This window comes from Cryptomeria japonica, chromosome 5, assembly GCF_030272615.1.
Source record: "Cryptomeria japonica chromosome 5, Sugi_1.0, whole genome shotgun sequence".
Classification (NCBI taxonomy): Eukaryota; Viridiplantae; Streptophyta; class Pinopsida; order Cupressales; family Cupressaceae; genus Cryptomeria; species Cryptomeria japonica.
In genome coordinates, this window is record NC_081409.1 from 781,231,863 (window position 1) to 781,250,246 (window position 18,384).

At 34.5% G+C, this 18,384-nt stretch overlaps 1 protein-coding gene across 3 annotated transcripts in view; it reads right to left on the reverse strand.

Moving 5' to 3' along the window:
- LOC131050748 (MAG2-interacting protein 2) overlaps positions 1–18,384 on the reverse strand; it is a 97,721-nt gene that overhangs the window by 42,088 nt on the left and 37,249 nt on the right. For all 3 annotated transcript variants that reach the window (XM_057984998.2, XM_057985002.2, XM_057985001.2), the window contains exons 5-8: positions 17,802–18,006; positions 17,427–17,647; positions 16,060–17,065; positions 13,271–14,570 (exon numbers count right to left, since the gene is read on the reverse strand). In XM_057984998.2, the coding sequence (XP_057840981.2) occupies positions 13,271–14,570; positions 16,060–17,065; positions 17,427–17,647; positions 17,802–18,006 (2,732 nt within the window). The remainder of the gene's footprint in view (positions 1–13,270; positions 14,571–16,059; positions 17,066–17,426; positions 17,648–17,801; positions 18,007–18,384) is intronic.

Sequence of the window (18,384 nt, forward strand, 5' to 3'; positions counted from 1 at the left end):
TGAAAACCCTAGGAGTGTGCCTAACCACTTTGGTAACCATAAAAATAGATGATAAATTTCATAAGGACTCAAAAACAGTGCAGTTTGTGTAATGTCCCCTACCTAATTAACATAATTAATCTATTTCAATATACTAAAATTGATTGAAAGACTAATCATGAAGCTAGTCATTGATATTCTTCAGCTTATTAGTTATTAACAAGTGCTTATTTATTTTCCTCATTAGATCATTAATTTCATTATTGATAGCTCTTAATATAGCTATCAGACCCTGCTACTACTTCAGTTTAAGGGAGAAGGGTCTATGTATATTACCAAAGCGCTTAGAGACCAAATACAATAGGTTCCCTCAAAGTTTACAGATCCAAGCCCTTACCTATCTTGGGTCTATACCCTCAAGGCTTATGGGTCGCTGATCCCCACCCTATCTTGGGACTTAACCTATTGCTTGGATTTAGACTGCCCCTCTTTGGAACATCTCATTACCATCTTCTTAAATACTGATAGTAATAAAATGATTTAGACTATAAGTGTACTAATTATTTATGTATTATGAATATATATGAAATTAAGTATGACTATCATACATATTGCAGTCCATATTAATATTACTATTAATTCTGCATAAGAACATTATTAGGCTTCATATATTAAGCATAATTATTAAACACATCCCCATGCATACCACCAAGACAAGGATGTTACTGCCTGCAACTTAATAACAGTTCTGATCTGATCCAATCCATGGTGATATTACCTATGTTACCCGGAAACGCGTTTCTGGCTTCAAGGCACCTGTTTCAGAAACCGTCCCGAGGACTTGGGGACAGCCGGAAACGTTTCCCAGCCATCCCCGATCCCCAAAAATTTCCGGAAACCGTCCCAGAAACTTAGGGACGGTCAACATTTTCCCCAGGGACTATTAAAAAAAATTACAAATTAATAAATTATAAATTTAATAAATTATAATTTATAATCTATAGTCTGAAGAAAAGTTAATAGGTTTATTAACTTTATTATTATCACCGGCCATATCATATGGGACAGTCACGCATAAGTAAAAAGAAAATCAAACGCACGACAGTCTGCAGACAGAAGGACAGCAGTTTGCAGACGGAAGGACAAGTTCAAGCAGACTAGGGCTTGAACATAACAAAAAAATTATACCAAGGGAAGTGGAAAGTTGGAAAGTGGCTAGGGTTTGAAATTTGAACAGCAAGATTATTTGGATTTGTATCAGATTTGGAGCATTGAAGGTAAGTCCATACTTCCCATTTTTTATTTTTTTATTTTTTTTTCACAGTTTGAAAGAAAAAAATCTGATTTATTTTTTTAATTTTTTTCATTATATTTTAGAATTTTGAGCTTGCATTATATATATTATTAGTAGACCCACTCATTAAACATGAGTGACGGCAGTCGGGGTGATGGTAGTGATGATAGTGTAACTTCTCATTGTTTCAATGAATTATATCTATGAATGCATGAAATTGAAATTTGAACTCTTATTTGATTCTCATTAAACATGAGTGACGGCAGTCGGGGTGATGGTAGTGATGATAGTGTAACTTCTCATTGTTTCAATGAATTATATCTATGAATGCATGAAATTGAAATTTGAACTCTTATTTGATTCATGATGCTATCCTATGTTCTTAATCTTATTCGTTTGATGCTATGTTCTTAGTTTTATGATGATTCAATGAATGATCAATGATATTAGTATATTATATTACATAATTAGAATTAGAATCAAGACTCTAATTTATAAATGTTATTATGTTGCTACTTGCTATTATTAAATTTCAGTATTCATATATATATATATATATATAGCCGTCCCCTGCCGCCCCCTATTCCGAGCGAAAAAAAAAACATCCCGGAAACCCGTTTCCCCGTCCCCCTGTCCCCCCGTCCCGGAAACTTGGGGTAACATAAGATATTATTGGATGCTTTGATTCCTTAGCTTTATATCTCTCAATGTGAGAGAGGTCACACCTCTTCATCATGCATGCCCTTTGGCAAGAGACGCCCCCTTTCACCATTAGCACCTTTTGAAAGAGTGCAACTCTTCATTATTTCTGCCCTTTGAAAGGGACATAACCTTTCATAATCAGATCTGCACTTCTTGTTTAAATCAGATGTGCGCTTCCGATTTCCCCTCTCAAATGAGGTTCTCTTCTCCCTTTTATATCTCATTGTTGAGGGAGTCACAACTTTTCCTTCCATGTCTTTTGACCATTCATTAACTTAATTAAATTTTAATTAATTATATTTAATTATATTCTTTTATATTTTAATTTAATTTTTAATATTTAAATTTTATTATTATTTATTACTAAATTCTATTTCAAACTGGGGACATTACAGTTTGTCTAAGAAACATGTTATAACATGAAAACATCAAGGAAAAGTGTTAAACAGTGATAGCACACACCCTTTGCAATGATGGGGTAAATTTTAGTGACAAAACACAAAAAGTCGTCCACAGAGGCCCAAAGCACACTTTTGCATAAAAGAGTGCAATTTTTAAGTGAAAACACATAGAAGTCATACATTTGGGACCAAAATAGCATGCCTATGTGAGAGAGCAGAAAAAAAATTCATTTAAGCTTCTTCATCCTCCAAAAAACATTTAGCGCTGTAATATTTATCATTGATCAGAAAGGCTTTCATAGGTAGCAAGGAAGGATGCTATTTGACAAAGTTTCCCAACATCTTGCTGATTGTTAGCAGCAGATGAATGAAGTTTCATTGCAGAACGTTCTTTAAGTTTTGTTGCAGTTTCCAAACATTGAATTCATCTTTTCAACACCTAGAGCAGAATTTCATGACACTAAGTTCATAGATTTGGCATAAGTCAATCAGGGTTTAAATTAGCAAACATAAAGAAGTTATCATTTCCTTCAATTGTCATTCGAAGGATTTCAAGATCATCATGCAGTGATTTTAAGGATAACCTATCATGGTCATATGTAATAGGGCTTAGGGTTTTGAAACAACAAGGTTTCCCAAACTGCAAAGAGAACAAACAATGAAAAGGTTTTATGATTCAAGTCATCAAGATTGTTTGGCAAGTTATCACTTTCAAGATTCTACTAAGAATTCATAGTGGTCATTAAAAAAGGTGTTGCATCATAAGTACTGAGAGGAGCTAACACACACCATATTGACTAATTTTAACTTGGGCTATATTTGGGCGCAACTACTTTTAATTATTACCATTTTTGAAAGGATAGCTATATTGAGACGATTTTATAGATCTATTTAAAGACTTTCTCTTTCAATATTTCTTATTATAAGACAATTTGTTTTGAAGGCTTGCTTTGTGTGCAAGCAAATCATTTCTAGCAAAGGAACTTCATTGGACTTTATATTTATCTATCATGCAAAACATTGTCAACACATATAAACAAGTACTATTCACACACTTAGATTTGATGGAATATGCCTACCTGCAGCTGAAACTGTTGTTCAAGCCTGATATGTGTTTTTTGTGATTTTTGGTTGTGTAAATTCAAAATTGAGTAGTTACTGATATTTAATACAGGCTTTGCATTGCAGTAATTAATGATTTGGACTTTGTTGATTCATAAACAAATCTCCATATTCAATTCATAATATCTTGTTTGTGTTTAATCCGATTCAACGTTTATGTTCTACTCGTGTTTTTAATCTTTACTTTTAGGCGAATGAATGTGTCTCTTAGTTGTTTAGGTTGTTTTCTTTATGATGAAAGATTTAAAAATTCTCACATTGAGTAGAAATGTTGATAAGCATTGTGCCCTTACTCAAGAACTAAAAAGATAGGCAATTTCTTCAGATTGTTAGCAACATGGGCTCAAAACCCAGGGATCTAACTTGTACACATTCTAAAAAGCTAAGTCATTTTCTAAAGTTCTAGGGTTTTAATTGAGTTTTTAGTTACAAGGAAGCTTTCCCTTCTAACTTGAAGAAAAGTTTATCTTTACATGCTGTTCTGTTTTATGTTCTCCCAAAAAGTACAAATTAAAATGCACTCCCCAATCACTAGCAAGTAGGAAAACAAATTTAATACCAAAACCACAAGAAAGAAACAATGCATGGAAAATGCAAAAAAAATAATTGTTAATTTTTTCAGAGGCAGTTGTCAGATAGTTTAACCTGTCCAAGAATGAGATTTTGAAGCACACAAACTCATCTCAATTGTAGTACCCCACTAAGTAGCACCTTAAACTAACCATTTTAGTTCTACTTTACTAGACACATTTTGCACATTAGTATTATTTAAAATGAGATGGATGCAGTGTTGAGAATTCTCATTTGATAGACACCATAAATTGTATTTGATACATTCTAATCAAAACTATCCCGTGCTTAATTGATCAATCTGCAATTCATTTTAAACGATGCATTTATACCTTTTTATATATCATTTTATAAATATATGAGAACATTCTAATGCTTTTAATTTAAAATTTTAAATGTATATTATAATATGTTCTTAAATGAACCAGCTGAGGTGATTGTAATATCCCTTGACTAATCTGACCTCAAGTTGCTGATTAAACCCTCAAGGACTATTGTCGAACACTTTGCATACAATGTCTAAACTTGCTGTTATGAGTTTCTGTTTGTACTGTTTCGTTCTTGTATGCTGCGATTGATGTTTTTGAATGCCTCTAACCATGAAAGATTGACTAACAATGTCATAGAAATGATATGCCAACTGGTTTTGACTATTAGCATGCATATAAGTGACTAAAAATAATAACTACAGCTGCTTGACAAATCATCAAACACTTGGCATGCAAACTAGAAATTGTATGGCAGCAGCATAATGAAGTCTTTTATCAATTATTCTCACACCAAATGGTTACAATGATATAGCATGTAATTCCCAAAACTTATGACAACAAAATTAGAGAACCTGCTATGTAAAATGCCTGCTGCAAATGATGGTCTCCACTCTACAATGTATATAATCTGTCAATTAAATGATGTGCAATGGCAGCCAATATGAATCTCCAGGTCTGCTATAGATATACCTTCCAATCCTTCAAACCCTAGATGAAATCTTTCACCTGTTAGCACAAATTGGACTCCTAGATGAAGCCCACAATCAGGCAATAATCTCAGTTGGTATCTCACAGCCTCAAAATTGTACAAACACTGAAGAGTTTTCATTCTCCAATGCTGAAAATGACTGAAACCCTTGTGTATTTCTACACACAGCTCTCATATCAATAAGCACAAGCTTGTAATCTTCAAGAATGAAAAAGCATTTGATTTTTAAGTCTTTTTATAACCTCAATCTCCTTAATAGCATTTAAATCCACTTTCAAATCCACTTTAGGGTTTGCATAACTACTTTATTTAATATCCTCATGTGGGTGCCCAAGACTTGAATTATTAGATGCACATTAATATCATTTAAAATGATATTTTATATTTATCATTTGACTTTATCAAACGCATCAATAAATAGGCCTCAAATATTAAAAATGATTAATTGCACTTTAAGTCTTTAAGTCACTTAACTGAGGGTCATGGCCCCATTGCACATAAAGTGACTTTAATAACTTTATAATATGCCTTTAATGATTAATTATTAATAAAGTATTACTTTATTAATAATTAAAATAACATAACTCCATAAATACTCATTATTTCTCGATCCCGTCTGAACCAGGGAGTCAACCACTGCATCCATCTGCCATACTAAAAATAGTAAGGGTACATCTCTATCAACCATTGACTTACTATAAATAGTAAGTGTGTAGAATTGAGTCCAACGAAGGCCAAAGCTGAACTATGGATGGGAATAAGCCTCTGCTCTATAAACTGAGTCCCTCTAACCAACTGCCTTAGCCTACGAGGGCCAAGAATAGGCTAAACCATCCAAAAACAACAACAGGCTAAACAGGGGACATTACAGTGATAGGAATATATAAGACCTTGCAGGGAAATGAGTTGATGGGAGCAGAGGCTACTATAGAAACAAGAAGCAAAGTTAAGCCATAGGAATGCCAAAATTTTGATCTATATGTCAAGATCTTTCCAACAATTTATAAAGTGGCAGCAAAACTGAACCTGGAATTTGGCCTCTTCTGACTATTCAAACAGGCTGCCTGTGCAAAAGACATGACAGAATGTGCACAAGAATGTTCCACATTCAAATTCAAAAAAAACATGAAAATGCATTGGAAGTCAATTTACACCGTTGCTTGAGCAACAATGGCAGAAAAATTCCCACACTTGCGCCAAAATAGCTTTCAGGGAAGTTACTGAATTCAAACATCATTTTACAAAAAAAAGGATAAAATTCAGAACCTAATCTTAGCACTGGAGCTACATCTTTAATGCAGATTTCACCCAAAATATTGGAAATGAGACATCTAAAATTATCTCTATTGAAGAAGCCATCCTTTAATAAGAAACACTAAGACTCAAGAAAATTGCAATTACAACATTAAGAGGAAATTCAACATTTTAGCAGCTGGGAGAATGGGGATTTGCCATTCTTGGAATTTGAAAGGATATAGAGAAAAAAATCGCCATCATTCTTCCACCATTCATACTAGCAAGACTTCATGGATTTTAAAGGTATGTTCCATGGGCATGAACCCCTTGGGTATTTCTACTCATCCACACACTCAAGATGTTTTGGAGACACGAGGACAGATAGGAAATGTCCCCAACTGACTGCTACAAAATAAATTTATACAACATTTCCAGTATACCTCAGAAACAACAAGGCAAACAGAGCAGACCTAGTCAGATGTCCTTTCTCATTTTTATGTTCTTTTCAAACGCAGTCCTGGTACTCTAGGCTGCAGGTGACAACTAGACATCACCAAGACAGCTAAAGGATTTGTAGACATCCCACCAAATTTCTCAAGGACAGCTAGCACCACAAAACCCCAAAACCTCTTTACAATAACCCTAACACTACAACAAAGACAATAACACATAAAAACGAAAAAAACTCCTTCATTTTGCAATTTTGCATTTTGTGAGAAGTCAAATAAAGAAAATAATAAGGAGATTGATAAGGGAACAACACTAAGAATAAGACAAAAGAGCAACAAAACTACATCAATTGAGGTAACTTCACTATCCATTGTTTCTTTACACAAATCTTTTCAAATTGAAGGTGAAAAGATTAAAATTCAATAAAGACTCCGTAAAGGTACACGGGTTTCTTCAAAGTGTGGGAGTGGTCCAAGTAGTATGGGTTCAAAAACCCATTTGAATGCGATTCCACTCTCTTAAAAAAGTAAAAACTTATGCAAGGGACTCCTTTAATCTTAAAAAACCTCCTTTACAACTTAGGGGCAAGCAGAATTTGGTTATGTCATTTGTGCAACAAGGATTATAGGGGCAGCTAAACTTGGATTTGCAGTCATCTTGCATAAAAGAAAGTGAAAAAATAGCCCTAGCTAAGATGGTTGAGATGTCTAGGTTGTTCTTGGAGGTTGAGGCAAGAAATAAGCAAATGTCAATACAGACCACACAATCTATTGTGCCATTACTTACCCAAATTATGGATGTTGACACTCAAAGTGGACAGGGTTTTACCAAGAGAAAAAGATGAGCTACTCATGTTGTAGGGATGTTTGATATGCAATCATAGAAAGTGGTAGATTCTTCAATTCCCAATTTTTTCTTGGCCCATGCCACTCAATTTTCTATGGCATATCCTCTCTAGTTCAAAGACATGTTCAAAGATACAAATGTTGTTGGTGCCTAATATGACCTAGATCATAGTTTCAAGACTGCCAAAAATCACCAAAACTAGTCAAACTCACAAGTCTTGGAGTTTGCTGAGTCCAAGTGCCACAGATTTGCGAGCCATGCCCTGGAGAGTCCAAGCACAAACTCGCCGAGTCCTGAGCATGGACTCTTGCAAGTTCTAGGCAGGGACTCACAACTCCCAACCTAGGACTCTCATGCATCCAGTCAGACATCGAGGCAGCTTTAAAACATTCTTTTTTTCTTTTGACTTTTTTTTTTCACTTCTTTTTGCATTTTCTTGTCCATTTCTTCATATTTTAATTTGAGGTCTGAAAAATTGAGTTACATTAGGAGAGAAAAGAGAAATATGTAGATTGTATTTGGTTGTTTTTCTCATTTTGACATATCATTATATGTAAACATTTATAAACTCGTGATGTTATAAATTTGAATTTGAAACTATGTATATGAAATTATGAAATTTGAATGAAGAACTTTCAAATATTGAGTGTTTGAAGATCATATAACATGTGTAATGTTTGAATTATGACAAATTGATAATCAAATTAGACTCCTATATTCTCTGAGTCATTTAATTTCTTTTCTTTTTTTTTGTAAAACTACAGTTTTCTTCTTTGTCGAGTCCTAGCTGAGTTTTCTGCCAAGTCCCGAGTCCAAGTCCTATTGCTGCCAAGTCTGCGCCAAGTCCGAGTCCTCAAACTATGACCTGGATAACATAAACTATGCACCACTCTTCTTGATAAAGAGTATTCTAAGGTAAGTTTAGTGATGGCAGAGAGGAGGCAAATTTGGTTGAGGGCAGGTTGCTCTATTATTATGGATGGGTGGACTAATATTACACATCAGCCACTTATCAAAATAATTGTCACATATGTGATTAGCTCTTATTTAAAGCAAAAGGATCCAAAAATACGATTTCAAATTTTGAAGGACTCAATGAGAGATTGAGGCCTTCAATGTTGTACAAGAGGCCACCAATTCAACACGTGTGTGAGTTAGTTGGCATGCTGATGGAGGGTTCTTACAAGAACATTTTTGGTACCCCATGTATTCAAGCATTGAACAATGCATTGATTCTCATTGAAAGACATGGGAAAGACAGACTAGTGAAAAGAGAGGTGGCAGAAGTGAGAGATATACAAATGTTCATTTGCAACCACCAAACCTCACGTGTCATCTTAAACAATTCAAACCCATGGAAACTAAATATTCCAACTATTTTATTCTATTAGACAGGATGCTTGAGGTGCAGAATCTTTTAGAATTAATGATGGTTAACCCAAAGTGGGGAAGATAGCTAGAGGCTAACACAATCTTAAGGAAAAAGTGTGGAGCAAAATATCATTGATGATGATTGGTGATCCATTATGAGGTAAGTGATTTTATATTTTATTATTGAATTACTAAATCATTTATTTATTAAGGTAACTTGTAAATTATTCCTATTTTTTGTAATAACATTCACTCTTTATTATTTGAGTTTTATTCTTTTTTGAAATTTTTATTTACAAATATGCTTGCAGTACAACTCTCCTAGTCTTGGTGAAATTATGAGACATTTGACAACATACTTGGTCAGATGAAGCAAACAATTCATAGCATGTATTCTAATTTGGGATTATATAAAGAGAATATCAAGCCCATTGTGACACAATGGTGGAACACTATGAACACTTTGCTTCATATGGCAACATATGCTCTAAATACCAAATGGTATGCATTAAGGCATGGGAGAATGCCTCCTTCTGATGATGTACAGGTGAAGAAAGGGCTCATGAAGGCCCTTCAAAAGATGTGAAACAATATGGAGGCAAATTTACTTCGAACATTATGGCTAGACTTTGTCAATCTTTGGGGTCCAACATTTAACAAACCAAAGACAGACAAATAGGGTTGTATTAGCTCAAGCCAACCCTATTGAATGTGGATATAGAATGGCAAGGATGAAGCAAAGTTGAGGATGCTCGTCATTTGTCTTCTTTCACAAGTTGTCAATTTCTTCGTTGCTTAGAGGAATTGGTTCACTTACAACTTCAATGAATTAGTCAAGAGGAATAAGCTTACAGCTCAACAAGCAAAGGATTTGGTGGCCATGCATAGTACCTTGTCACTTCAAGATTGACAAGCTCTAACATTACATTGGGATGTTATCAGGGGGACTGGATGGAATTCCACTGGATGAGGCAATCCCTCATATTCGCAATGACTCTAATTAAAAGTTTGATTTTGATTTAAGCTAAGCCATAGCAACAACAGATCTAGTTGTCTACATTTTGTCATTTTGTAGTTGTATCCTTTCAGCCTCTTCAATTTTTGTATATGCACATTGGTAATGAAACCTCAAACAATTAGACACTGAAATTATGTAAATTTGTATTTAGACTCGTGAATTTTCAATAGCAGTGACTTGTATCAATATGGTTATATAATGAACATGTCGAAAACCCTATCATATGAAAATCTGAAATTTTCTATATTTTATATTTCCCATACTTTTTTAATTGTTGTCCACTACCGCCCCCTAAAAAATGGCCTCCAATCCAAACCATTCTGAAAACACATTCCCCCATCCCTTGCCATCCTAGCATAAGTTTAAAGAAAATTTGTGAATCCACTATTGGGGGGAATTCAAACCTCAAATGGTATAATCCAAGGCTATGTTGATTGGCTGAGGGCTTGGAGTCAAATTTTTCTCATTTTGGCTTATTCATGCCTAAAACCTTCCCATCCTAAGCTACAACATTTTTCTAAGTTTACTCTTGTGTTTATCACAACAACCAGTGGGATTTCTTCTGGTTTTGATGAACTTTGATGGAATTACATTATTGTAGATGTCTAACCCTCTTCTTGTTTCAACTAGAAGCTGTAATGTCCCTTTTCTGGATTACCTCGTAATTTGCCCAGAATGGTTTAGATGATATTGAATAAATCGGCTTGCTGCTTATATGATTATTTCTGGTTCTGATCGATCTGCTGCTACAGACATTGGTGATGATCACTGTTAATTATAGACAATCACATCACTGTCCAATATTAGGCCAGTTGTTGTTTGTTTGTTCTGATTTTTGTAATTCCGGGCCTGCTAATGAGCAGAAGAGTATTGTCTTTCCACTTTCCATTCATATCTCCACTTAACCTTATTTATACCCTATCTAACATACCCCTTTACCAAGGGGCGTCTCTTCCCATGAGATCAACCCTTATTATTGCTTAATTATTTAATATTTAGCATTAAAAAGGGTTTTATAGTTTCAAAACTTCTTTGCCCAAGGATGGGCGCTTCTCCCTAAGAGATCGGCCAAGGCAGATTATAAATTTTTATTGCTTTTATTCCTTCTTCCAAGGGAGCACTAGCTATTAGAGGGTCGTCCCCCTTGGGAATATATATAAAAAATATTTAGAAAACGATTTAAAACTCTTCTCTAAGGTCAGTTAGGGTTTATTCAGGACAGATCTAGGGCCATTTAAAGATGTAGTTTGTGTTGTGACCTAGTTTTTGGTGAGGACATGACAGAAGCACTTAATTCTTTTCATTATTTCCTTCTCTTTTGTTGCATTTTTCCAAATCCCTTCTATTTATGAAAATGGGAGGATGTTTGAAGAGACTTGAGAGATAAAATATAAAGGAAAAAATTTCAACGCAGAATTTATATTATAAGAATTCTTCTCTTATGTATGCTTTCAAATAAAAAAGTAACTGCTGAGAAATAATGAAAATGTGAGGAAGTTTGGAAAGACTTGAGAGATAAAATAGAAAGGAAAAGGTTTTGATGTAGAATTTATATTATAAGAATTCTTCTCTTATGTATGCTTTCAAATAAAAAAGTAAATGCTGAGAAATAATGAAAATGTGAGTAAGTTTGGAAAGACTTGAGAGATAAAATAGAAAGGAAAAGGTTTTGATGTAGAATTTAGATTATATAAATTCTTCTCTTATGTATGCTTTCAAATAAAAGAGTAACAACTGAGAAATAATAAAAATAAGAATTTAATCTTTATGCCTTTTCCTTCCCTAGTTTCTTGGCTTGGGAGAAGAGGTTATCCTCGTGACTGATTTGAATAGGTGCTTACTTCTTGGTCTTCATATGGCAACTTGAGGAGGCAGGTTAGCTCAAGCCAATTGTGACTATAAGAGAATACCAATAGCTTTAGGAATTAAGTGTTATTATTACATCCACAATTTATTGGCTTATTCAGTTATTTGTGAGTTATATTAATGTATTATGTTGTTTTACTTCACCAAGAAACTTTCCTTGTGGAATGGGAGACTGGGAGCACAAACACTATTCAAGTAGCATATGATAGTGCAAATAAGATTTTAAAGATTTTAGCTTTTCACAATCAGACATAATATCATGTATTTGAGTACCACTATGTAGTGTTATAATTGCAACAACATTTTTATCTTCATTTTTCTTTATTAGAATGGATTAAATGATTACTAGAAGATAAGGCTTACTTTTGTGATAAAGTAACCTTAGTGACTTAAGTGAGTTTACTATTTTTAGTTTGCTTTTATTGTTAGCATTTAGGGTGTGTCATGAGTGTTTACTCTTTTGCATATTTATTTGATTTCATCCTCCAAACTCTATACAAAGAGATGAACCTCGTTGTAATTGGTAACCTAATATCTAATAAAATAATAATATTTTGCTTTCTATTGGTTTTTACAACATTTTTGGAATCTAATATCTAACGATGTAAACAAAAAATATATACATAAGCTTACACTAGCATCCAGTAAGTTTAGCATTTACTCATCAAAGTGATGTGGGTGTAATAGTAAGCATTTTCTCTGGAGCATGTGCTTTTATGTAAAGAACATATCACCAGAACTAGATGTCTAAGATCCAAATGTACTGGCAACTGTGAAATTCATCTACGCATACCTTTTTAAGGAAATTAGATATTAAGATAAACAAATTTAGATGCAGTATACTCTTATGCAGTTTGGATCTGCTTTTACATTCCAACGGATCAATGCACTTATGCTTCCCATGTGTCTAGTGTTGTATGTAAATTGTCAGATGGGATGAGCTCAAGTAGTAAATCAGCAACACTTTCATAATGGAAACTGTGTTCAAATCCCTAAGAAACATCTTACATTTTTATAGATGTACAAATGTTAAATCCTGAATCAGATAAAAAACATTTAATTTTGGGTGTAGTATATCCCAATATAAAAGACTAGGCATAAGTGCTGGTTCAGTTTAATGAAAAAGATATCCCTCAGTCATGGCATCTAAGCCAAAAGTCACAGCCCAGAAGGAGATAATGCACCTGTTAAAATAAACTGTAGGTGAAATATTAAACCATTGATTTTGTAGTTAATCAAAAGTTTAAATATCTTCCATCAACAATGTTCAATTAATCTACAAAGGTATATAACAATATGGATCCACCTTTTCACAGTCTATAATATTATATGGCTAGCTGGTTAATAAAGTAGAGGTTCAAAATCTTATTCCTAAATAAATATTTTCATCAATTTAAAGGAACCATTTATGGTTACATAGGAAACACAAGTACACACCTGATAATTTGTCAATAGCCTTCCTACTTCAACATGGTCCTCAGCCACTCTCAATCTCTTCTCCAAGTTTTCAAGAACCTCCACCCCTTTCTCCTCCCTATCACAGACATCGCGATTTCTGCTTGTGGTTGGATGACTAGAATCCTCTTCATCAAAAAACAGTGGACTCATGACAACCTTTGAATTTGATGATACACTACCAGAAGACTGTCCAAGCACTCTTTCCAAGCCTTTTCTAAATCCCTGTCTAGAACTAAAATCATCATAAACAACAGACGAATGTTTGCTTCTCAATCCATTCCTTGGAAGCTTAGATAACAAAGAAGCCATGAGACTCCACTTGTCAGTGTGGGTACAAGTATAGATACAGTGCAGGCCTACCTCTATCATTTCAGTTTCATCCTTAAAAAACCAATTCACATCTGCACACTTGCATCCTTCCTCTATAATCACAGAGCAGAGTTCCAGTTGATTATCCTCTGCAATTTCTTTCAGCCATCTAACTAGATATGTCTCTGAATGCAATTCAGAGGCTGACAAATTCACTGATTGATCATTTAAAGAATCATCTTTCACAATTATATTATTTGTGCCGAGCTTCCGATGCATGAATGGTATGGCCAGCTCCCTCAACCTTTCTACTACTGTGGTTTCACTGAATCCATCGAGCATTATCTTAAACTTCTCATACTCATTAAGCTGTTCCCATGTACTAAGACTTAAATCAATGTCCTTTAAAGTGTTGTGACTGTTATCAATACCAGAAAACACAACATGATATAAATCAGAGATATCTTCTAAAAGACCTCTCAACTCTAGTATTCCTTTGTGCTGACCAATGTCCACCAAAGAAAGAGAATTCTCCAGTTGCCCACTCACTTTGTCTATAGCCCTTGCTCGTTCTTTGTACCATTCAACAATTTCCGAAGCAGATGGCCAGACCAGTCCACGATGTAGTTTCACCATATTTTCTGTGCTCATTCTAAGATCAATGTCATCATGTTGTTCTGGTGAATGGCTCTCAATGAAGGACAACATTTCTTGATTCTCAACCCAATCTTCATCCCTAAATGTTCCTGCATTTTTTGGCGGAGATAACCCAGGCAGCAACTGATCATAGTTGTGGACAGGAATGGTTTCAGGAAATGCATTTAGAATTTGCAAGATGAAAGGTGCTAAAGAATAGCTATGCCGATTGAATAATAAGTTTAAAGCCCCAATTTTTCCACTTTCTGCAAGAGCAATGGCTATTTTATTGAGAGGCATTCTGCGGAAGTCCGCATAGTCTTGTGAATAAAATCTGCAGCATATGGTACAATCTGTTTAACACCGATAATTCTTTTGCAAAATTTCCTTCAACATGCAACAATAATCAAACAAAAGCCCAAAATGAATAAATTTCAGTTTAAAAAATCAAGGTTTTGTCCTCATCTTGTAACTCAGGCATGGCCTGAAAAAAACCCACGACAAAAATGCATTGAAATAGTATCAAAGATGCATTCCCTCTTATCAACCATTTACATGTCTATTGGAAGTGGACAATGTACATTGTAAATAACAGTGTTGAAGCAACATGCCAGCTAAACCAGAGAATCTAAAAGAGAATGATATCTCCATGTATCCCCTCAATTTTTCTATCAAATCAGACTAAACTAGACAATCTAAAAGATAGAACAATATTCCATGTAGCCATTCTATTTTCCTATAAAGTCACAAAGAATAATGTGCATTGTAATCCAATATCTAATGTTTTTACCTTGAGAAGTTAAACTGTTTTTGAAGTATAAGAATAGGAAGAAATAAGTTACAATTTCACCCAAAAATTCTATTTCAGGTCTCCACTCAATTATAATAAGAGCCCATCTCAGGTAACAATGAAGTTTCTGTGTATTCTTCAGCTTGTATAAAATGGTGGCCATGCAGTGTGTGGAACTTTAGGTCAAAATGATTATCACCATTGTAGCCAAGTGATATAAAAGAGTCAAGTAAACAACCAAATGAGCATAAATAGACAAAGGTGCAGAGGAGATACAGAAACTACATCAACTACAACCTTCCCATAGTTAAGAGGATCATTCAACGGACACACTACCACCAATTTGGAGCTGACAACAAGGGTTTTGCAAATTAGGGTGTATGCAAACTCTAAGGAGATCAAGACTCTGAGACCACTCCAAGAAGGACAAGACTCAATAACGCATATATACATCCATTTTTTACATGGAATAAAGTTGTATATTTTTCCCTTGACTTTTTCCTACCCCAGAAGGGTTTTCACCACATAAATATTGTATCATGTGTGTATATATATTGTTTTGGTTCCTTTGTTTCTATTTCCATTTTCATAATACAAATATTCCGTGTTCAGATGATGGACTCACTATATTGATAGCCTAGTCATTTACCTTCTATTGTAAGAGGAAAAATAGCTCTCATAATGGGAAGAAGATAGCAACTGCAACAGAAAGAATTCAAGACAAATCTCATGAACAAACAAGGGGATATGGCATAAAGTAGACAGTCTAATTATCAAAGAAAAAGGATCATGTCATATGTCATATCTCGGTGGCCAAGCAAAGAAGTCTGGCAACAACAGAAAAAAAATATAAGGTTTTATGCCTGTTAAGAAGATAGGATCTGAACACAAGGCTCCACAAACTGCTTCTTAGCCCCAAACTAATTAATGCTGACCCTAAAACATTATTCTATACTTGAGACTGTTTCCAAATACAGCTCCAAATTAATAATTTGAATATACAATTATACATAGAATCCAAGTGTAAGTTTACCTGCCCATGTTGACTCCTAAAAATGTTTCAAGCCTGTCATTGTATTGCAGGAGGCGGAGTCTCATTGTACAATATTTCCACATTGTACTGCTATCAGCTTTCTGCTTTCCTTCAAATTTGTTATTCTCTGTCTCAAGAAGCCCATATGAGAGAATAGCATGTATAGAATCTACACTTGAACCTACCTTATCAATGCACTCTGAAAGCACCCAACTTCGGTCTTCAATATTAGGCAAATATTTTTGGATTGACTCTTTTCCATAATCAGAATGCAGCCATAGAGACTTGAACACTTCATCTTTATCAAGTCCTTGCTGGATAGCAAACTGATGTGCAGCCTCATATTTCTGACCATTTATCAGTATTTTATATTTTTGAGATGCTGACTGTTCCAATAGAGATATCAACTTCCATCCTACGCCTCTGCTTCCATTCTCAGGATAAGTTTGGGAAGAATTCTTCGTACTACCTAGCACATCCTCAGAACTTTTTGGCTCTACTGATTCAGATATCTCTTCTGATAAATGCTCAGAAAATAAAGTTTCTAAAACAAAAATATGCCCTTCAGATTGCTGATTTTTTCCCACTACTGGTGAAGAAAACAGTGGCACCTCTTCTAGAATATTGTTGAAACTAGGGATATCAACTACATTAACAGATCCATTTGTTTTCACAACCAAAAGTTTCCCCTTAGACCACCATGCAATATCTCTAATGCCATGTAGACTTGCAGTAGTTATTCCTTCATCTAAATTTTTCACAATATTTTCACTAAGGGAAATTTCATCTGAGTGTGGCCTCCCTTCCAGGGTTAAGACACACAAATTTTCTGTCAAATCCAAGACTGCAAGATGCCTTCCACAAGATGCAATGATCAATTTTGGAGAAAAAAATGGTCCTGAGTGACTCTTTGGAAAACAGAGTACTCCTCTAAGTTGTGAATGAAAGCAGATCAGCTCTAGATCTGATGTCTTTGTTAAGCGCCAGACAGATAGACCATATATACCTGAATGGTAAAAGAATTGAAAAATGTTATGAAAACAATAGAGTAAAATAAGGATTTTCCTGAAAGCAAAATACAAATTTAAAGTAGGTTCTTAAATTTTAATTTTAATTTAAACAAATATATACACAAGTTTTATCAGAAGCTTTGTAAGTATGTTACGATGTATTCTTTACATCATGGAAGTAAGATGGTAATAAATAAACAACACTTAATGGCTCAGTAAATATATATTCTTTCACCTTTTGGGAAAGAACCCCAACTTGTAGGAACATTATGTTCCAGAACAAAATCTAGAAATGGTCACGCATATAACTAGATAGAAGAATTAATGTGAAAACTGCAATCCTATTGTGTAGCTCACCTGCAACACCTTCATCTCTTTCATCCATTCTTATAGGCCCTGCCAAAACAAGCATAGAAAGGCCTCGGTGAAAGCAAGAACATGAGATACCAAAGGGGTGTTGCTTTCTCAGTTTTGACTGTTGGACTGGCTTGCTGCTGGAAGAAGCAATTGCAATATTTTCCCCATCAACAACAACTTGATGAAGAATACAATCTGCTGTAATAACAATGATATGATACCTGCAAGATTGCTGCCCATTAAGATGAAAAAAGGCAAACTTAACAATTTGAAAATTGTGAAATAAATGTTTCAAAATTATTTCTGAAAAGTTCTGTATACCATATTCATTTATAAACATCATGGAAAAGAAAAAAAGTATAACTTACAAAATACCTATCATATTTATTAGCGCTCTGATCCTCCCATACAAATAATCCAATAATTGCCCCCGTTGCTTGTAAATGGTTTTTTGGAATCCTTGTCAGCTCTTCTCCATTTGGTTTTAGAAAGTATATAGTATCCAAGCTATCAGATACTGCAAGGATATTCCGATTATCCACCCAAACTCCATACAAGAAAGCCTCAGATTCAGGTAGAGCTGTGGCAGTTGAAACATTACAAATAATGATGCCGTCAGGTAGCACTGAAAATTCTAACCAGGAGTGAAAGATGCAATATTATATTTGCAAACAACCACACACCCTCCACCAAACAAGATAGATGCACTATTCTATTCCCTTTAACATTGTATTCATAAATGGAATTGCATCTGGAAGTACCTTGAGGTCAATGCCCAAACATGCTCTTTATTACGGAGGGAAAAACCGTTTGCATCTTGAAACTATTTTACACATTAAATTGTATCCTTTATATACAAGGTATTCCTTACAAAATCAAATCTTCACCATCTGTGAAAAAAAAATTGTGGTTACTATTGTCTTCCAACCTTCCTCAATCAGCTTGGATAGTATTGAAT